The sequence below is a fragment of the Cryptococcus depauperatus genome, chromosome 7 (assembly GCF_001720195.1).
Source record: "Cryptococcus depauperatus CBS 7841 chromosome 7, complete sequence".
In the NCBI taxonomy this organism is placed as follows: Eukaryota; Fungi; Basidiomycota; class Tremellomycetes; order Tremellales; family Cryptococcaceae; genus Cryptococcus; species Cryptococcus depauperatus.
The window spans coordinates 493,036-513,260 of NC_089474.1; the positions used below are offsets into that span (position 1 = coordinate 493,036).

Genomic DNA, 20,225 nt, shown 5'->3' on the forward strand with positions numbered 1-20,225 from the left:
GTAGAGTGAGTTGAATAGAACATATATACGATTTACGAGCAGATAATTAATGCAGCAAATTATATATATTTGCATATATTTTTTTTCGATAGGGGAAACTATTCCTCCACTTTTTTTTTCCTTTCAATAGACTCGTTTTCTGGCCTTTTTTTGAACATTTTACAATTTTTGAAAACAAAAAAGAAAGACTGAAAGTCTTCCAAAAGAAGAAGAAAAGCTCATGCGAGCAAATGGCGCCAACATCTTTCCTAAAGTTTCCATGGAGCAGAGTTATTCCACGACAACTTCTCTCAATCCTCTAGGGCTTTACACTCAATCTCACCTATTGAGAGGCAACGGTTTATTCGCACCTGCATTGATACCTGTCGGTACAATGATTGAGGAATCTCCTATTCTACTGTTTTCAAAACAAGAATGGGAAGGGAAGCGTATTGGAGAGACAATTCTAGGAGAATTCGGGTTTTGTTGGAGTGAGGGTGGGATGTGCTTGGGTTTGGGTTTAGGTGAGTTCTTTTTTGTATTTTTGAGTTGTTGTAAGACTGGAAAGATGACCAGAGATGGCTTTGTAACCTTTTCATTACAAAAGCGAGTTTGTTTAACCACTCTTCAATGCCTAATGTCATTTTCCATCGAAATTTCACCAACAACACTATCAAATTCATTGCTTCAAAGACAATTGCCCCAGGAGAAGAATTATGTATCCCTTTTGCCGCTGAAGAATGTAAGATGCAATGTATACCTATTAGCAACGGCCTCTACAGACAAGGAGAACTTATTAAAACGGAAAACGAGGACAAGAGGGATGGTTTGTCTGAGATGAACAAAGATTTTGTGGAGATTTGCGCAGAGAAAAACAGGCAAGAAAATAAAAGTCAAGTAAGGAGAATTGCTGCTGCCAGTTTTGCATTGCAAGAAGAAGAAATGCCTCAAGCAAGGACGGATACGCTTAGTTCAAGCAATCAGAACTTTCTTCCAATACGATCCCCCGTTCCTATACAATCTTCATTGACCACAAATCCGCTCTTTGAGCAACCCAGCCGCTCCGCATCCTCTTCCTCTGCGCCGATGAGTTGTCTTTCCTCTCTGCAACCCCATATTATACCCCAAGATTCTCTCCCAGCTCCTTTACATTCATCAGAATACAAAGCTTCCGATAAGCGTCAATCATCCAAACATTGTCGATCTGCCAAGCTCGTACCAGAGTTGGACTGGAGAGAACAGGACTGGTACGATGGGGCAACAGATGTTGAAATTCGAGGTAAGAAGGGTATGGTAGAAGGTGTCGATTGGGGCGAAGTGGTAAGAATAAAAGGACCAGCAGAGAAAGAGAATGACGGAGACGACAAGGATTTGAGTGTGTACTGTTCACATTTGGTATATGTGCGCCGACTGACAAAGATTATCAGTTCGGGTTTGGATACTTGAATTCACAGATCCAAAACTGACGAAGACAGCTCTTAAGTATGATACCTCTCTTTTATCATAGGACCATTGAACTCAGACAAAGTGATTAGTTTCTCCAAGGAGGTTTGGCCAAACGATGCCAACGAGAGATTAAGACATCTGAAAAGGGTTTGCAGACGTAATGAAGATGGTCAAGGTTGGTCCGTAACATAAGAACATGGTATGTATACTGATGAGTGATAGAAATTTGCAGAATAGCTCTCTGCCCTTTTGATGAGCACAGTTTAGAATCACTTGGCTCACTTATGAGTGCCTTTTCGCCTTCTCTCTCATTTCTTATCCCCAAAGTATGGTCTGTTCCGGCATCTGGCGCTCGAAATCAAGAACAACTTAAATGGAAACACCACGTTTGGCCTGTTTCCTTTGCGCCTGCACCTATCATCCCTAATGACTCTAGTCACTGGTCTCTAGCCCGAAAATCTTGGGTTGCTGCCGGCGTCAAACGTGTCTTGGAGTTGGCGCTGGAAGCCAAAAAAATGGGAGAAACACCCGTCGCCACATTCTGTACTTCTGCCCCGTCTCTCTTTTGGCCTAATACGGATGGCTTCATTCCTCCAACACTCAACCTCCGCGCCTCATCGTGTGACACACGTATATCAGAACATCATCCCTTGAGACACGCTACTCTCAACTGTGTCGCATCTATCGCGCACCTTCGTACAGTTCCGCCGTTCACAGATGTGCCTCCAACACGGAACGGGGCAGATTACCTGTTGACAAGTTTGACTTTGTTTATCAGTCATGAACCATGTGTAATGTGTGCCATGGCACTGCTACATTCTCGTGTAAGGGAGGTGTTTTATGTCTTTTCGCGGAAAAAGGGCGGAGGTTTTGAGTATGATGAAGAGCATCAACAACCACAGCAAGAGAGAAACTTGTCAGAAAATTGCAGTGACTGCGATGGTATGCAAGACGTATCGGGGAATGAACAAGGAGGGTTTGGAATCCATGCAAGACGGGATCTGAACCATCGCTTTGAAGTATGGAAGTGGAATGGCCATGTAGACGAGAAGACAAGGAGACAACTCATCATTGATGAGAATCTCCAATTATAGAAAGGTAATTACATTCATATCAGGTGGCATATCTTTATTACAATATACTTGGCCATTGCCGGTCTTTGTTGCAAAACAAGCATAAGGGTATGACACAAACATTCCAGGATGCATACAGGTAGATATTAGATATCTTTCCACAACCCCTATATAATCAACAGCCTTTCTTCTGTTCATTTTGCGTAGCCTCTACGTTCACCCAAATCCTCCTTCTTTCAGCCTCGCTTTCTCTCTTCAAGTTTTGTGTTAAAGAGAGAATACGTACTAGAGGTGCGACCACAATTATCTACACAAAAAAGGGAAAGGAAGCGTATATCGCCTTTAAAAAATGCTGGGTTACAATCAGCCCCATTCACCAGATATCCTTGCCAAACCTTCACAGGCGCACTCGTACAATAGAAGATCAAGCAAGAATAAAAGTTGAAAGAGGGAAGAGACAATAGAGAAAATGAGAAACAGAAGAAACTATGCGACAAGTATTAACGGCTAGTCATGATTGTATATATAAAGGGGTAGAGAAATAAAGATTCAGAAAAGGATGATTGAACAGACCATGGTCAACAAGCATGAGCAAAGCCTAAACCTCTATGTATATATATGCAAAAGAGAAAGAAAGATCAGAGAAGTCCCTTGGGGTATATTCGCTCCTTCCCAGCGTGTTGCGATTGACTCCTAAACACCGATTTACATCATGGAAACATGAGTGGGACCGTTGTAGAAACCGGAAGAGTCTTGCCACTGGCCGCTCGTCCCAGCAGCTCCCTGCAGACCTTCGACATCCTCACCAACGCCGCCTGCACTAGCAGGCCCTTGACTACCGGGCATAGGATTCATTCCCGCGGCCATGCCACCTAAAGCAGCAGGTGGGTTCTCTTGGGACAAGTGCCAGTTGGGAGCAGGCCCGCCACCAGGTCCGCGAAGATGCAGCCATGGTTGACCGTCTGGTCCCGGAGCGTGGTAGCTTAAGCCAGTGTGGGAAGAACCCATAGGCTCTCCTCTCCAACCTGGATGGGGCGGCATAGGCCCACCGCCACCACTACCGTGATGGCCGCCATGGCCAAATTGCATATAAGGACCTCCGCCGCCATAAATGTCGGTAAGAGCGTTGATATGCTGGAGTTGAGGGCGCCCAATGTGACCTCGCGTACTATAGCTATTGCCTCCACCATTGCTGCCGCCCCGGCCACCGCGATAGGAGCTGTAAGGCTGAAATGACGCATCTTCGCGAGCGAGCTTAGACTGGATTCGTTTACCATACGGGGTATTGCGGATGGATGGAAGGATAGGGCGTATACATTCGACAAGAACCATGCGCTGGCCGATTTCGCAATAATCAAGTATTGTCTGAATTACATAATTGCCGTACGAGTCGCGAAGAAGTTTTTCTAAACGTGAACGATTGAGTACTTCGCCGACAAGAACCTTGCGAATTTCGGGGTCGGCCACGCGAATACACTTCTCGACAACATTGGAAGAAAACTTTTGGACGGACAATGAGCAGACGTTTCCGATAAACGTTCTGATTAATGGTTCAGAGAACCTAGCATCGTTTAGGTCCAATATGTATTGAATGACATAATTTCCAAAAGGATCTTGGACCAAATAGAGCGAATTGAAGATTATCTCGGTGACAAGTTGGAGTCTCTGAGCAGGTGAAGCATGATCAATGGATCGCTGAAGGACGCAGCAGCCATGCCGGTGGGTAGCAACTTCAATAAGGTTGGCAGCGATGGCATTGTAGATAAACTGGTTATCCTCGGGGATAAGTTTGTTGAGGCATTTCTGAATAACCTATATTCTTGCGTCAGCCTTCCTAACTTTAGTCTGTGTGGCCCGAAACACAAATGTACATGGTTCCCGTTAAGATCCTTAATCAATGCCACCACATTCATGCTCAACGCCAAGATCAACGTCCTAATCTGCTTAGCTTGCCGAGGCTGAGCCAAAAAATCGACCATCTTCTGAACAGCCCTTGTACCATGCATATTCAGACTGATACCAACCAAATCGTTGGCGACAGAGTCAATAATGGCAGATCTTTGCTCTTCAGTAGAGTATTCGAGTAATTTTTGGCAGAGGTAATTGCCAAAAGGATCCGTCATGAGCTCAGGAAAGTGACCGTACGTTTCGTTAAAAATCATATCACGATGTTGAGGGTCACCATCTTCGAGTTTCTTTTGAAGATAGCGACAGCCGTGTTGGTCCTTGCAGAGAGCAAGAAGTTCACCCTTCAGATCTTCGATACGGACGCCGGCGAAGCGGTTAACTATTTGCCAAAATCAATGTGACTTCTTATTAAATACAGACTTGTACTCACATTCTCGATCCTGGTCAGCGCGCTTATTCTTCATTCCCATGGAACCGCCAGTGTAAAGTGCACCTGAGCCAAAGCCATCCTCATCAAACCCATAAGGATCGTAAGCGACTTGAGGAGTGAAGGCTGCAGCTACAGCAGAAGACGGATGGAGAGATCCAGCAGTAACAGGGGAAAAAGTTTCGTAAGGATCATTGTAAGGCTAGACCACATCAACGACCATCTATCTTTTGCTGGTGGCCCACATACCTTGCCAGTTTCCCCCATAGAAAATCCAGCTCCGACCTTGCCAAAAGCCCTTGCCAAATCAGGATTAGAGAATCCCCTTTGTGCATGGTTCAAGCCTTCTCCTTCTACTTTCCTACCTACACCTGCCGAGCTAGGACCGAAGCCAAACGGCGTACCAGGAACACTTTTAGAAGGCATGGCTGGTAAGCTGGCAATGGAGTCCGCCATGCCAGCAGTAGGCGAAGTCTTTCTAGAACTCATCAAAGGAGGTTCGCGAAGCTCGTCAGACATGAGACCGACAGCGGGAAGGGGAGAAGTGACGCCGCGAGTAGCAGAAGAGCCAGGTGCAGCAGAGAATTGCGGCCATTCAGAAGTCTTCAAAGATGTTTCGAAAGGACGTCCAAAAGCACGAGGAGGGGTTTGAGAAAGAGGAGCGAGATCAAGAGCGGCAGAGGCAGCAGAGAGGCGCTACAGTTAGTCGGTCAGGATCTATGGAAGCATAACAACAAATACTCACCTTCTCTTTGGGAATACCGGGAAATGGATCGTCGTCATTCATCCGAAGATATTTGACCGAACCTGCTGCTCCGTCAGCAAGTTCCTTATTAGCGTGTTACGATGTCCCTCACTCTGTGCACCTTCCGCGTCCACATCATCATCTTCTTGTCTCCACTCTCTTCTAGGAACATCTGCCATGGCACTCAAACTCAATTTTTCCATTCCAAAAGTTCCGCCGTAAGTACTGGTCCTTCTGCTTCCTGGCATGCTCTTCACGCCATTCAATGTGGGTGGACCGATGGGCGCAGGAGCTTCTTTGACGTCTTTGTTAGGAGTGTCGAGGGTAGTTCTGCCTGGTGGAGTAGTGGGGGCCGAAGCAACTTCGCCAGCAGGCAGAGGAGATCCAGCGGCAGACATGAGCTGACGCTCTTCAGCAAGCTGTTTTGCTTGAAGTAATCGCATTTCTTGTTCAAATTTGTCTCGCTGAGCTTGACGAGCGCGTACATGCTCAATACGCTTTTTTTCCAGAAGCTTATAAAGAGTTAGTTGCAATCTTAGAGCCATCAAAGTAGCTCACTTCAACAGCAGCCTGACCGGAGGCCTCCGACTGGTACCCTGATCAGCACATATCATCAGAAACATCTTAATCACGCACAGTCTCTGCAAGATCCAGAGCCTCATGTCCTTTTCTCTCCATGGCCACATGCTCTTGTGGCCTCGGAGGGTTGATATCTGTGGTCATGGCGAAGAGGTACAAGGGTCAAGACGGATTGTTGACTGTGGCATGAAAGTGAGCGGAGTAAAAAAGATGATGAAATTTGACGAGCACATACTTGTACAATCCTATGTGTTTGTAGTCACGTGCAAAAGCGAAAGGAGACGCTGATAGCTGTGGAACAAAGTTGTAGAGACAAAAGAAGGTTGCGTAAGTACGGTAGGCCACTCAATATTGCATTACTCACAAATGAGCTGTTACCCAAGAATATTGTTGAGGAGCTAGTATTACAGCAAGCAGTCTTTCGTGTGTTGGTACAGTACAACGTTGTCCTGATCTGAGTGTGTCCAGTCGTAATTGACGTGAGCGTCTCTCTATGGTTTGTTGTCTATTAAAGACCTTTTTTGAAGGTTTTCGTAAAGAAGAAAAGTTATTGTCCACACAATTAACACTAATGATGCCAGATGATAAATTTCTGGACAAAAATACGCCACACAAGGAAAATGCCGAATTTGATCCCGTTGCTCTCACTTTATATTCATATCATTGCATCATGTACATTATGGACTTGGAAGTTTGCAACATAGGAATGTGGTATCAAGCCATAGCATCACGAGCGTACAGACCCAACAGCCCTCTTCTAATCACGGATTCCATCGTTGATAGTTTAGTTGCACTGTACAAAGTCAGCGAGTTGCTTATAAACAACATAACTTCCAATCATGTCCAAACTGACCTTCTCGAAACCAAGGACCTTCGACTGTTTGCATTTGTCAGTCAAGAACCAATCTTGCGCAACCCGCAATCACTAAAAGCTCACCTTCTCACGGAAGCATTGACGGCAAAGGTCAAGACCCCTATAATAGATTAATTAACTTGATTGTTCCTGTTTTTGCTAAACTATACTGTAACATACCACTTGCTACAAGAACAACCACATTAGCAACAGTACGTAGAGAATGACCGCATGTAAGCTCACCGGATAAGACCAGCTTGGTGAGCACAGAGTCGGCACTGACGAGAGCCCTTGCCATAGTTCCTAGGGCTATGTACCGAATTAGCCATGTTCGCTCTCGTTGGCAGCCACAAGCATTGTCTTTCCTGCATTGAGGGCTCTGGTGTGAATTTGACTGCTTCTGGGGGAACCTTCGGTGGACTGTCGCCAACATATCCAAGATAACTGCGTGCAACTTTCACTCCCGAAGCCCATTGTTAAACCAGAACTATCCCCATACTGCTGTCTCTTTGATTTCCTCTCTTTGAACAGCATCCAATTAAACGACACTGAATCCATCGTCTTGCTCTTCATGCCCATAATGTACCATCACAAACCATCCTAAAATCGATTGTATACTCACCGGGAGAACCAAACGTTGGAGTGAGCCCTACAAGACCATTTAGCAGTGTCACTCTCATACCTTTCTATGCCTCTGCTCACATTTTGAGATAGTTTTGGGAAGGGGTTTCCTATTTGGATCGTTGGAAATCTGCTCTTTCATTAGCATTCATTCCTCATGTTATATACAATAAACCTCTTCGTCTGATCTCTCAATGCAAGACATCTCCTCATAAATCAATTATAATAATGAAACTCACGCAAAAGGCCCGGAGATGGAAACTTTTTGAATAAAAACTTGTAGTCTAAAGAAAACAACCACTTTAAAGTAAATCTTGAAAATCCACGAGACGGTGAGTGGTTGGTCCTGTTGCCCATGTAAAGAAACTCCGAGAGTAATTCCGATGGTGGCTACTGTATGAACACTGTCCGGACATTATCTTGGGACATGACTGACTTTTCTTTCCAGTAATCATTTCTTGCATTTTTACAACTTACTTTGTGTTTACATGGCATAAATTCAAGAAACGCATTCTTGTACTAGATACATTTTTCATTCATTATTTCTATACTCTCCACATCCCAACGCCTTATGTTCTTCACATTCTTCAACTATTCAATTTGAATCGAAAACAGGTTAGCTATTGCTATCCAATATCTACAATTTCACCAATCTCAGAACATACAGCGTGTTGCTGCTGTCTCGGATGTTTGCTATATGACACTTGGCCGAAGGCTCAATAAGATGGGTTTCAGGGATGAAACTTGACTACATTGCAGGAATAAGAATGATCCAAAGAACGAGCCCTTGTCCGGCATATACTCAATCTATACTGTAGAACATATCCGCCAAAGTTGTATAATGTGGCATAGACAACGGGCTATCTTAGACCAAGAGAGAAGGTTGGCATACAGTTTTCTGAACGATAACTAAAACCTCAATTAGTCTTTAACAGCGAGTACAGCTATACGATGGCAATCTGTGAAGGTCTAGTGATAATTAGGTAATGGTTCAGGCTATCGCAAACGGCCAAACATGGGATATCAGAGGATAATATCTAGAACTTTGACAAAGTCGGCTACATAATTGGCGCCATTGGGATGACCAAAGTCTTGATAGGTTAAGAACGGAGCCACAAGAAATTTATTCAACCAGACAGCCGGTATGGGCGACAGTTATTCAAGACGTCTATTTAGAAGCTAGCAAATACCGACCATGGATGGTCAAGACCCATCGGTTTCTGTGTTGTGATAATTATTGACTATTTAAACGGATGAAACACAGTCTTATATAAGCATGTTTGGACTCCTAACGAATTCGCCTTGTTCTGATTCAAGCACTTTATTCATTTCAGTCGTCTATGCCCTTTTCGGAATACCAAAGCTACAGTGGAAAAAAGGCATTATGGAATCTATTAAAATCCATTCCATAGCGCTTGTGTATGTTAAAATGCATAATTATGGTTTGCTGCGAGACAATTTTTCATATTTGTGTCATCAGCAAGGCAGAATTGTTATATAGAACACAATTGCAGTTAGGATGCGAAATAAACCTCTTGAATACCTCTCTATCGAATTATTTAGACTCAAGCCTCATAGAAAATGTAACTGTACAAAACAAATTCATGTTCTTGTAGAACAGGGTATCGCTCTGCACGTACAAGATAGATGATGCAATGACAGAAAACGGATAGACGACTGATGCATGTTATAGTTGTGTAACTGCTTTCTGTCTGCTCAAGTTCCGATACCCTTGCTTAAAAGAAGAAAGAAAGAGAGATTATAGAATGGTACGCATGATTCCCAAAAGGTAGATTTACACTCTGGGAGCGCTAGAGATACCAATTTCAGAAGGTGTTCTTTCATCTAAAGCCGGATCATCGATAGGTCTGCCAGCAAGGTCCCGACAGTCAACAGCATTCTGGGCTCGAGTAAGCTTGATGTCGCGAGTGAAAATGATACAGAAAATGGGAGGAAAGATAGCCACAATCATAGCCCCCAAGACAAGTTGGAACCTGGTAATAAAATATGTTCATTGTCAATTCATTGCCCATCAGCAAGACCATTCAAGACACTTACATGACATTTTGGTAAGCAGTAATTGCGCCTTGTCGAATAGGGTCATTGATTGGATAGGCCGTTATTTCGGTGATGCTGCCGTAAAGATCATTGAGCAGTGTTTGATTGGTGGTAGGAACATGCTTGGCGAGCTCCTTGGGCATGAATGAAGCCCATACACCAGCAGCGACGGCTGAACCAACAGAGTTGCCCACTTCGGTGATCAAAAGAACCATGGCAGTGGTAGTAGCAACGCTGGCATGGGAGACGGCAGCTTGAGCAGAGACCTGAGTAGCCGTAGCAGCGAATCCGCCACCCAAACTATATTATCAATCAGTATTATATTGAATCGAGAGCTAAAACAAACAGACTAACCCTTGGAGAACCTGACACATGACAAGAGAAATGGTGTTGCCTTTAGCAGACCGGGCATGAATCATGAGACCCACACCCAAAAGTCGGACGAGAAGGCCAGCAAAGAGCATCCACTTGAATCGTCTGGTAGCGTACATGATGAAACCAGCCAAAATACCAGAGGCGGTAAGGGAAAGAGTCTGGGTTGAGCTAAAATAAGTCAAGTTTCGGTAGGTCCAGTTCTCAGTGACAGAGACATAGCTGTATAAATATGTGTATTGGAGATAGAATGAAACGAAGTCAAAGAAGCCGATGAGACAAGCACCAAGAACGGGACCTCGCTTGAGCAACTCCATAGGCATGATGGGCTTGGCTGGGAACTTGGATTCGTACCAGAGGAAGACGGGAAACAAGCAGCCTCCAACGACAATCATGACAATCATGCTGGGTGTCTTCCAACCCTCTGCAGCCTTGGGGGCGAGGCCAAGAGGGAGAAGGATAAGGGCGAGAGAAGCAGCGACAAGGGTGAGGCCGATAAAGTCCATGTCTATACAAGCTTCCTTGGCAGTAATAAGAAAACCTTTCCGGACAGGAGGCTTAGAATGTTTGATTCTCATTTGCTTGGCGGCCTTGTGTTGAGACCACATAAGGGCAATGATGATGGGAGTGAGGGAGACGGGAACGAGGATGGCAAACTACGAATAGTCTGTGAGAGGGTATCATACAATGGAAACGTACCATGGCGTAACCCCATCGCCAGTTGGGAAGGACACCTTGGGTAATTTCGGCAGAGACAAAGTTGTTGATGATGAAGGGAGCAGACACAAGACCAGTGACAAGACCACGCCATCTGAGACTGGTCATATCAGCAATGACAATCTGCTGAAGCATCTGAAGACCAGTGTAACCAAAAGACTGCCGCGGCGTTGGCATTGATAAGCTCCCAGTGATAGATTTGTACATACATAGATGACTTGACCACCAGCAATCTGGCCGACATTGTTGGCAGTAGCAATGACAATCTGAACAATCTTAGTATACCAGTCTTTAGCAATATGACGCTGCTCACATAGCCGACGACATAGAGAATAGTCACAACGATAAAAGCTTCTCCTCGGCCGAAACTGCAACGGCCTTAGCATCCTATCCCTTCCACATAAAATCACTCACACGTCTGCAAGTTTGGCCATCAACGGCTTACCAACAGCAATGATGATGGCATTAGCGGTGGAGATGGTACCAGAAACAGAATGCTGAAGAGCGAAAGACGTGCTAGAGGCAATGTCAGCCCAGACAGCGAGGACGACCAATTGAAATTTACGCATAGGCAAGGTATTGCCAAGTGGTCACGCCTATCAGAATCAGTACCTATCTGTCTATCGGTGCGGGTCGCGCACCGTCAAGAGAATAAATGTATGCAGTAAGACCTATACTTGACCCATTGTCAGCTTCTCCTCTCCTATTGCTCTTAAACGTACCCGATGAAAAGCAACCACTGCGACTTGGGTCCCCATACGGCGGCAGCAGCTTCGACTTTGCTGACCCCAGTGACGGTTTCGACAGAGGAAGTATCATCCTCATCATAGTAGAGATCTCTCCGGTCATCGCTATTCTTGTCTCCAGCGCGATCCCTTTTCGTGGCGTCATCTTGTCCATGCGAGTTGTGGACAATGTTGCTCTGGGAAGTGGAGAATGCCATGTTGGAAGAAGGCCAAGTACTGGTTGATGCCGCTTGGTATGGCGATGGCTCGACTGTTGTAGATAAACGTTGATATGGGAAAGAATAGAAACGAGAAAAGAAACGATATGGAATTATATTATTATTATTTTTCTTCAAAGACATTGTAACATGTGGAATTTGGGGTTTCTCGGAAAAAAAATCTTTTATCTGATAATGATTTCCCTTTTTCGAATTTTTCCAATCATTTACATTCTTTCTTCCTTTTTCTTTCCTACTTTATTTAAACTCTTCTTTTCAAGCCCAGTCTTTGACGGATTTACTGCAAAAAGGGTCACACTGTCGGGTATGGATATTTTTGGCGGCTTCTGATGCATCATGACAAGAAAAAGAGCAGATTGTTCCGAACAAGGGACTTTTGGATGGAATACACCAACAACGTGAACATGGCGTGGCTTGCGGTGAGTTGTACGACAGCTTTGAAGATCGCTTACATAACCTTGGGGTCGCAGGTTGGGCAGCATGTATGGCCAGGCCGGCTGCTTGACCCATTTGGGGTTGTGCTCGACATGAAAAGGACTTTTAGTTCTGCCTCTACGAGTCTGTCCAAGACGAGGTACAGGCTCGTTCTTGTCAAAAGCTGCGGTATGCGTGTATAATGCATGGTGAGCTCGAGGCCTGTCGCTGCCAGCTGCCAAGTTGCCTACGAAGCATCTCCTGCGCAGCGGGATGAGGAAGCTGCAGAGTGAGTGCCCCTCATTTCTGCAGGCTGCGTTTTGGGATCTACGCTAACATGCAATGTCGGATCGCAGGGTAGGAGGCTTTCAACCTGGGTAGGAATCTGGTTACCTATGAAAGTAAGCCAGCATAATACACAAGAGTTGTTCAGGTGGCATACGGAGCTTTTGGCATCATCGGCCGATACACCGTTGAAAAGTCGCGCAACCTTGAATTCGTTGCCTTCTCTGTTGTATGCCTGTATAGCTTGGCTTGTGGTATTCGATAAAGAACTAGAATGTAGCAACAAATACCAAGGATTGGGATATATGGCCGCTGCCCAACTATGTCGCTCAGAACAAAGGTTGAGGATAGGGAATGTCAAAATGCCTATGGTCGGACCGCGACTGCCAACAGTGTGAGCGGGATTTGAAGCAAGGGAAGCTTAGAGCAAGTCAAGAATGGGGATAGGATAATAAGCCAAGGTAAAGAAGCGGTCAACCTTGGCACCTAATTGGCTCGGAGTCAAGACAAGAGACAAGACAAACGCAAGCCATGACAAGATGTACCCATCGTTCACCACCCATACATCAGCATAAGATGCTGAGAACGATGAGAAAGAAACGGGGAGACTGGTTCAGTATCTATTCGCCTGGAATATAGGATGACAACTAGTTGATATACGACTTGTTTTCCAGTCGCGAGCTTCACCTAGGAGATTCGTCGGTGAGCTCTGTTTTGTCATCTATCTTGATTGATACATCCTATGTTCCAAGTTGCCCCATTTCTTAACCTAACATCTCTAATTGGCCTTAAAAGTAAGCACTTTTTTAACGGTTTAATTAGGTGCTGTGCTCGAGGCTCGCCTCTCAGGAGATATGCAATGCTATGCTGTTTTTGAACTGATCCATTTTTACATACCTCATAGTAAAGACAAAAGATGGAGGAATAAGGATGGATTATGGCGGCGATCACCGACAAACCAAAAATGAGCCTCCACTTTGTTTCTTTAAACAATGTTAAAATCTCGCTTTTTATTTGTTTTGAATTTCTATTTCTCCTTTCCATCAGCCTCCAACTTTATGCCTCGTTCAAGCTAAAATACCTTAAAAATGGTACGCTTCAAAAATCGATATCTTCTTGTCGAATTCCTCTTGCCTCTTACTCTCTCTCCCAACTTTTCTTCTTCCAAATCTGTCTCAGAATCCATTTTACATTCTGATGCACAGTATGTTGAAGACGACACAGAGACAGATCAGGAAGAAGATGAACATGAACTTTCATTAATCCCACGCCTACCACTTATTGTGCCTACTGTCCTTCCTGACCTGTGTTTGGGACAAGAAGGCAACCAGACGATCTACAAAACTATCAAAGATACTGTTCAAACTGTCTTTGGAGATGAGGGATGGGGAAGGATCGCAAGCTCTTTTAGAGGTTAGTGATTGATCAATCTAGTGCGACGATCTGACAGAATCATTGACAGTAATCTATCACTCGCCGTTGACAACATTGACGTTCATCCGGGTTGCCCGGCATCAATACCGTCTCCTCTGGTCTGCCATCACCTTTATTACCTTGCTCAACGGTGTCAACGTTATACCGAGAGTAATAGCCGTGTCGGGTACAATCAAAAAGCTGCAGAATAGAGGAATAGCATATCATCGAGCAGTCATCGGAGGGCTTATCAGCGCGGGTGTGACAAATGCTGGTCTAGGCTGGACCAAGGATCTAGAAAAGGAAAGAGAAGATATCAAAAGGTTACAAGAATCATAGACTGTGTTGTGCTCATTAATCACAAGTATAATTCGTGCAAGGTTGGCTGTTTACTACTGCATACTACACACTGGCTGCACATCAAGTCACATGGCCGGCAAGTCCTACACAAAAGCAAAAGAGAATCCAATTAGTCATTGTTCCTTCTTCCTCCATATCATACCGGCCCACACATACGTACAAACTCCATCCAACTTCGTCACCTGTGTCACTGCTAACTCCTTATTTTCACGTTTTCTTGATCAATTAACTTTGTCTTGCTCTGTGAGATTCCCAAGTTTATAAACACAAACAAGTATTGCCATTAATTTTCAGTTTGCGCATAATCTTCCAATCTCTGCTCTAATCCTTTTCCCAGACCCTCCTTCTTCCATTCGGCTTCACCGAGACCAAAACTACCTCTTATATTCCCATCCCAACTAGCTTTTGGCCCTACTTTCTTTAGGGCGCTTTGTTGGCTTTGCTGACCAAAAACTGCAGAGTTACCAAGGGATACAGGACTGGGTGAGGCGCCGGGAAGGGGTGAGTCGCCATTAGTAGGCGGCGATATAACAGGTGATCTAGTGCTCAAACTTGGAGAGACTGTTCCTGGCAAATGCTCCGGTGATACAGTACCCGAAGTGATCTCTCCAAAGGACGTAACCTGAGTTGGGATAGATAGAAGTATGTCATTGTATGAGACAAAAGAAAGGCGATGGTGTTGAGATTTACCGACCACTTTGGAGGGCGATAGATGAGCAGGAATCACGTTGAGCGGAGAGGATGTTTGGCCTGGATGAGGTATGGAAGCAGGAGTAGGAGCGGGAACAGACGCTTGAGGCTACGATTTATTCAGTACAACGTACTACGACATTGGAATTAGAAGTACCTCTTTATTCACCACATCCCCTTTCCCTTCTTTGAAGGCCCAGCCACCGGGTAGTTGTGGCCCTGTGCTAATACGCATTGGCATTGCTGGCCTTGCAACGCTACTCGCGTGCTGCATCTTTTGAGTCGAAGTTGCCGGACTAGCCAGTGATGCTGCCATGCCCGTACCGCCAGGCCCTGCAGCGGTGCCGAAAGTCTGGCCTGAGAGTTGGGCAAGAATAGGAGGCGATTGTGTTGGAGAGGCCATAGAAGATGTACGAGAATTGATGCTGACAGGCGACGGGCTCCGAGAAGAATTTGCAAGGATGGCAGCATGTCCAGTAGGAATCCTGCGCCCAGTTATACTTGGAAGACTCGATAAACTTGGTCTAGCCATCCCTCCAGCATTTGGTGCAGGAGCTTCTATCTCCAAGTCTTTTAAACCTCCTGTATCCTGACTACCTTGTGTCAAAGCTTCAACGGCGTCATCCAAAACTGCTGGAACAGTGTGATCCAGAGGTGAGCCATGAGAAAGGTGTAATATGCGGCTCGGTTTGTGCTTGAGCGTATGGGGTTGGTGGGGTGGATTGGGATTAAGTGAAAGAGAAGCCATAGATGGTTGTTCAATATCCCTTTCAAAAATAGCAGATCCGGAAGAATGGATAGACGATGGCGATGACGGTCTTGACAAGTGCTGTCCAAGCCCCAAAATCGGTTGAATGGGAACTGCAGGAGGCGGGGTCCCTGCAGCGGACACAGCTCTAGGAAAAGGCTGAAGCAATGGTGAAGTCTGCTCGGAACCAGGCGACCTGTTGTTACGTGTAGGAGAAACATCCCGAGAGGACAGAGAAGAGCACACCCTCTGGGGTGTACGTGTGCCGCTTCGTCTTGTCACATTCGTAGGCGGCTCGCGTGGATCAGCGGCGGGTGGAGGAGGAGGAAGATCAACGGGTGCTGCGGAACTGTGAGTCGACTCCAAGAGAAGTCCTTTGACATACCTAGATGCGCTCCTGGAGGGACAAGAGTCATTCTGTCAATGACACAGCAGGGTTATAACAGCTGTAAAGTTGTATTGGGCGGCAATCGCCAAGATATGACTCGCTGAGAAACGAGGACCTTCAAGTCGCTACGATAGGTTAGCCACGCGACGAGGAATAACGCTGCTGGCCAGAGATGGCAAACGTTAACAACGTTTACAAAGCAGCAAATTGAAAAGATGAAGAAAAAGAATAAAAAGATGTAAAGAATAGAAAAAGGTTGCGTCAACTCAAATCCTGCCACCCACAACCGGAAATAGGTCACTTGGGTGACATGGTGTCGTTTACGTAATATTACAATAAAGGGATTTTACTAAAGTAACTTTTAATAGCTCTGTCATTTCACGTCTTCTCTTTAAACAAATCGACATGCAGTACCAACCCAATCACATATTCAAAGGAGTAGTCACCCATGTAGGGGTTATGAGAAAGACAGCGACAGTCACTGTATGCCGCAGGTTAGTTTTGTTGATTATAACTGACAGCTACAGGTTGAACGGATAGTTGAACATCCCAAAATCTTGAAGCAAATGAAGAGACACAAGAAATACCTCGTACACGATGAAGGAGAACGTAAGATACATTGGCTTATATGTCCACCATTGCTTACAAAAGACAGTTGCTAGGCTAGATGATCAAGTTACCATTATTCATGGTAATAGAACTTCTAAACGCAAGGCTTTCCGACTACATTCCATCATCTCCAGAGATACTCGCAAGTTCCCTAATGAGCCTATACCAACATCTATTCCTCATCCTTCAGTAAAACCTAGTAAATTGAGGAAGCTACTAGAAAAGGAAGCAAAAACAGGAAGTAGAAGAGTAGAAGCGACTGGCTCAGGAATAATTCTTGAATCACTCAAGGTGGCAGAGTTAACCAAACAGGAGGCGATAGAGGCAGCTCAAAAACCACAAACCTAGATATGCCGACAGCTTATGAATTGGCATCACCGGATAGGCAAATGTCCTTTTATCGTTTTATCTGGCGAGTGCCCGAGTATTACCCAATTACTAATAGCCAAAATCGAAGAAAGTATCTATATATCATCAAACCAATTCGAATCATTATGAAATGTTTATAACCACAGGAAAAATATAGAGGTACTCTCAGCTAGTTGTAGAGGAAAATTATCAAACATCCCCTGACAACTTTTATCTTGTATTCAAGATATTGTATCCTGATTTTGATCTTTCGTCTCACCACTTTACATTGTAATGTAACTAATCAGACATATACCTACCACCTGCCATATCCAAGAGAACATTTCTGCGCTATACAGATCGTCCAATGGTCCTTCATGACGAGTGCATGGCGCATTATCAATGCCAACTTCACCACTCAGATCGTAAAGTGATAGAAGATCACTTAGTTCACGTGCTACTCCCCTCTAAACACACTGCAAATTTATATCCATTGCCGTCCTTTTTTCTTGACTAATTTCCTCGAAAGCTGGCATCTCTTCTCACATCTTGCGTCTATGCATTCACGCTTACCTTCGTCATATGCAGTATTTATTGGTCTTTGGACAGAGCCTTTATCAATGGAGTCCTTGGTTTATTTCTTCCGGCTCCGCTCAAGTGAGCTCTCAGTGATCTTTAGCAATGGTATCATTACTAATACAGATCATAGTATCCGTCGCACATCACGTTCGTCTCTTTTACCTTCACCCGGTTGCCTCCAATATATGCCCGCAGACACTTCCATTATCTTTGTTACTGTCCTTATGCATTGTTCGCCAGTGTGTGGGGTGAAGACGCCGAAGTATTCCTACCTGAAAGGTAATCGAATAGCTTGAAGAAAGAAAAAGAAAGGTTTATGAGTTGGGCTATTGGATCACGCATGGTATTCTGGGCTACTTTGAATATCCTGTTAAAATTAATAGACATTGACAGACCAATTTAGTATTCAGGTCAGCCATTTGCGTTAGCTATAGCTCAATCATCCCTCATCCTTTTATGTTGGCATATCATAGATCTAGAGTCTCGCATTGGCGGACTAGTCTTACTTCAAGGAACAAGAATACCAGAAAATTGGGAAACACACCAAGGTGGAGACAGAAGAGCAAGAAGAGGCAAAGAGAGAATATGAATCATAGCTGATGCTGTGTTGACAATCAAAGCGAGCTTTGCATTGTCTGAATAAAGTATCAGTTTAAGAGAATTTTAAAGGAAGGTTTATGGGTCCGTTTGAATTCATAGTCAAGAGACATAAGCGAGGGTATCAGCCAGATTGTTAGCTAACTTTTTGCAGGAAATGACACTTTGTGGAAGAAATACACGCAGAGCAGCAGATTGAATGCCTATGCCCATTGCATTACCACTCTAAGTCTCTTCACTTGGGATTCCAAATATTCCCTTGATACTTTCCCAAAGCTTTTCGTTGCCTTGTGTCCGCAGCCGATCCTCAATTTCAGCTTGGGTGAGCCAAGCCCAAGATGAATATGGGGACTCAGATGAGAGAGTAGGTTCACCTGCGAGAATATGGCCTTTCATAAAGAACGTCTGTATTGTTTCAGCATTGTGAGAAGTCGACAAAAAACAGAACATACTCTTGTTTCTCCTTCCTTCCATAGCCCGATGGGTTTCCTAGTAACTAACCAGCTGTCCATACCTTTTCCTCCTAATGATCCTTCAACTCCAGTAATTCCTCTTTCCACGGCGTCACTCAGTCCTTCTAATCTCCCTACCTGCACATCAGGAAAACCCCATTCCCCATCGTTTTCCTTTCCCTTCACCACAACGCAGTATATCTCTTCTTCAGGTTTTCGTTCCAGACTTTTATCTCCCCGCTTCACGTCGGCTTTTTCCCAATGATCTCGTTCAAACAACTCGTATTCTGTTTCTTGAGGAATATCACCAACATCCGGAGCTTTTCTGGCCAGCTTTTTGCCATATATCTCAGTTGTATACTCATATTCCTTGACGAGGTGTCGACGCAAAGGTAAAGATCCAGATTTGAAGTAGAATTCTTTAGGCAGGGGAGTTGATAAGGCGTGTGCGATGGCTCGGGAGTGGGAATAATAAGTGGATTCCAGTTTAGTTTGTGTAGGCGTGATGAGCGGAGGGCGAGAGAGAATAAGAGAGGCTACGAGTGGTGGTGGATTTGTGGAAGAAAGACGCTTCTGCAGACCTAAAAAGATGAGTTTGCAAGTACCAAAGAGAGTACACTTGGTTGACCCACTTGCATTTTTTGTGGCAGCCGATATTCTACAAAACATTGAGGGCTGAGATAATAACATTTTTGATTACTTTGTAGAGTTACAATGCCAATATGAATTCAAGCCTTGTTCATTGAAATTTCAGAAAGTACATATCACAAACTTTAAATATGCTTCCCATTTAATCTATCATGTTGAACAAATAACGCCGCCAATTTCCGCCAGCATTCCAATTACTTTTTATTTCTAATCTTGTTTTTCTTTTCTCTTCTTCTTTTCAACCTCGCAGGTAAGTAAAAAAAACTGGCCTGCAAAGAGAGTCAACTGATAGATGGCCAATAGCTTCAAGGTCACAATGCTCACTACGCCCAGAGTGGTGCTCAGTCATCCACTTTTTTCATGAGCGGGCCAAGGTCCTGGAATTTCAACCCCCCTGTTCGCTTGAACAGACCGGTCTTTGCGGACCCTCGACGCCAATCGCCGAGTTGTGCCCGACTAGAAATGCGTTTCTTTTCTCTTCAACCTTCGTGGTGTCCCTGAGAAACCTGTAGAGTGGAGGGTATGGGAGTTGAGAAACTTGGTATGGGTACGGGTGGGTCGCTTTGCAGGTTGATTCATCTCATGATGATGCCCAACAAACTGTTTGGGAAGTGTTGTCTCTTGTGATAACCCAACTGTATGGCTTTAGTGCAATTTGGTGACGCCCTACAACAAGCCTCGTCTGCACTTGTGGCGAGGAGGGTAACTCGATCAGGACTACTCTGGGGCTGCGGGCATGGCTCTTTGAAGCCTAGATTTTTAACTCGTATTACTGTCGTTTGGCATGCACATGGTATCCCAGACTTGTGAGGGCAACAAAATTCATTTTCAATAATAATCCTCTGGTCTGCTTGAGTATCCTACATACTGGAGCGTGCAGCACTATCTTATAGTAATTTTTATTCAGATCCATATACTAGACAAGTTATACTCGAGATAGTCTTCTGCTCAT

General features: G+C 44.7%; 9 protein-coding genes across 9 annotated transcripts; 4 read left to right on the forward strand and 5 right to left on the reverse strand.

Moving 5' to 3' along the window:
• Positions 1 to 220: 220 nt before the first annotated feature.
• On the forward strand, positions 221 to 2,519 carry L203_105512 (uncharacterized protein; the record flags this gene model as incomplete). The annotated part of the gene is made up of 5 exons (XM_066214879.1): positions 221 to 503; positions 587 to 1,354; positions 1,407 to 1,461; positions 1,515 to 1,600; positions 1,648 to 2,519. 5 exons carry the CDS (start codon positions 221 to 223, stop codon positions 2,517 to 2,519), a joined length of 2,064 nt encoding a protein of 687 aa, XP_066070976.1.
• Positions 2,520 to 3,203: 684 nt separating this feature from the next.
• Positions 3,204 to 6,301, reverse strand: L203_105513 (uncharacterized protein; the record flags this gene model as incomplete). Its single annotated transcript, XM_066214880.1, has 8 exons — positions 3,204 to 4,310; positions 4,370 to 4,785; positions 4,837 to 5,035; positions 5,083 to 5,529; positions 5,579 to 5,640; positions 5,691 to 6,090; positions 6,137 to 6,166; positions 6,215 to 6,301. The coding sequence occupies 8 exons, from the start codon at positions 6,299 to 6,301 to the stop codon at positions 3,204 to 3,206; spliced, it is 2,748 nt and encodes a 915-aa protein (XP_066070977.1).
• A 570-nt stretch (positions 6,302 to 6,871) lies between these two features.
• L203_105514 (uncharacterized protein) lies at positions 6,872 to 7,836 on the reverse strand (the record flags this gene model as incomplete). Its single annotated transcript, XM_066214881.1, has 7 exons — positions 6,872 to 6,950; positions 7,011 to 7,034; positions 7,095 to 7,131; positions 7,191 to 7,319; positions 7,633 to 7,659; positions 7,713 to 7,761; positions 7,807 to 7,836. 7 exons carry the CDS (start codon positions 7,834 to 7,836, stop codon positions 6,872 to 6,874), a joined length of 375 nt encoding a protein of 124 aa, XP_066070978.1.
• A 1,590-nt stretch (positions 7,837 to 9,426) lies between these two features.
• Positions 9,427 to 11,721, reverse strand: L203_105515 (uncharacterized protein; the record flags this gene model as incomplete). Its single annotated transcript, XM_066214882.1, has 10 exons — positions 9,427 to 9,625; positions 9,690 to 9,989; positions 10,044 to 10,717; positions 10,761 to 10,937; positions 10,988 to 11,044; positions 11,092 to 11,146; positions 11,193 to 11,294; positions 11,344 to 11,374; positions 11,420 to 11,454; positions 11,501 to 11,721. The coding sequence occupies 10 exons, from the start codon at positions 11,719 to 11,721 to the stop codon at positions 9,427 to 9,429; spliced, it is 1,851 nt and encodes a 616-aa protein (XP_066070979.1).
• A 425-nt stretch (positions 11,722 to 12,146) lies between these two features.
• L203_105516 (uncharacterized protein) lies at positions 12,147 to 12,537 on the forward strand (the record flags this gene model as incomplete). Its single annotated transcript, XM_066214883.1, has 4 exons — positions 12,147 to 12,161; positions 12,213 to 12,345; positions 12,400 to 12,445; positions 12,513 to 12,537. 4 exons carry the CDS (start codon positions 12,147 to 12,149, stop codon positions 12,535 to 12,537), a joined length of 219 nt encoding a protein of 72 aa, XP_066070980.1.
• A 992-nt stretch (positions 12,538 to 13,529) lies between these two features.
• Positions 13,530 to 14,193, forward strand: L203_105517 (uncharacterized protein; the record flags this gene model as incomplete). Its single annotated transcript, XM_066214884.1, has 2 exons — positions 13,530 to 13,854; positions 13,904 to 14,193. 2 exons carry the CDS (start codon positions 13,530 to 13,532, stop codon positions 14,191 to 14,193), a joined length of 615 nt encoding a protein of 204 aa, XP_066070981.1.
• A 304-nt stretch (positions 14,194 to 14,497) lies between these two features.
• Positions 14,498 to 16,068, reverse strand: L203_105518 (uncharacterized protein; the record flags this gene model as incomplete). The annotated part of the gene is made up of 3 exons (XM_066214885.1): positions 14,498 to 15,013; positions 15,062 to 15,993; positions 16,038 to 16,068. The coding sequence occupies 3 exons, from the start codon at positions 16,066 to 16,068 to the stop codon at positions 14,498 to 14,500; spliced, it is 1,479 nt and encodes a 492-aa protein (XP_066070982.1).
• Positions 16,069 to 16,445: 377 nt separating this feature from the next.
• Positions 16,446 to 16,997, forward strand: L203_105519 (uncharacterized protein; the record flags this gene model as incomplete). The annotated part of the gene is made up of 3 exons (XM_066214886.1): positions 16,446 to 16,523; positions 16,568 to 16,649; positions 16,696 to 16,997. 3 exons carry the CDS (start codon positions 16,446 to 16,448, stop codon positions 16,995 to 16,997), a joined length of 462 nt encoding a protein of 153 aa, XP_066070983.1.
• A 1,401-nt stretch (positions 16,998 to 18,398) lies between these two features.
• Positions 18,399 to 19,315, reverse strand: L203_105520 (uncharacterized protein; the record flags this gene model as incomplete). The annotated part of the gene is made up of 3 exons (XM_066214887.1): positions 18,399 to 18,578; positions 18,626 to 19,206; positions 19,258 to 19,315. The coding sequence occupies 3 exons, from the start codon at positions 19,313 to 19,315 to the stop codon at positions 18,399 to 18,401; spliced, it is 819 nt and encodes a 272-aa protein (XP_066070984.1).
• Between the last annotated feature and the right edge of the window lie 910 nt (positions 19,316 to 20,225).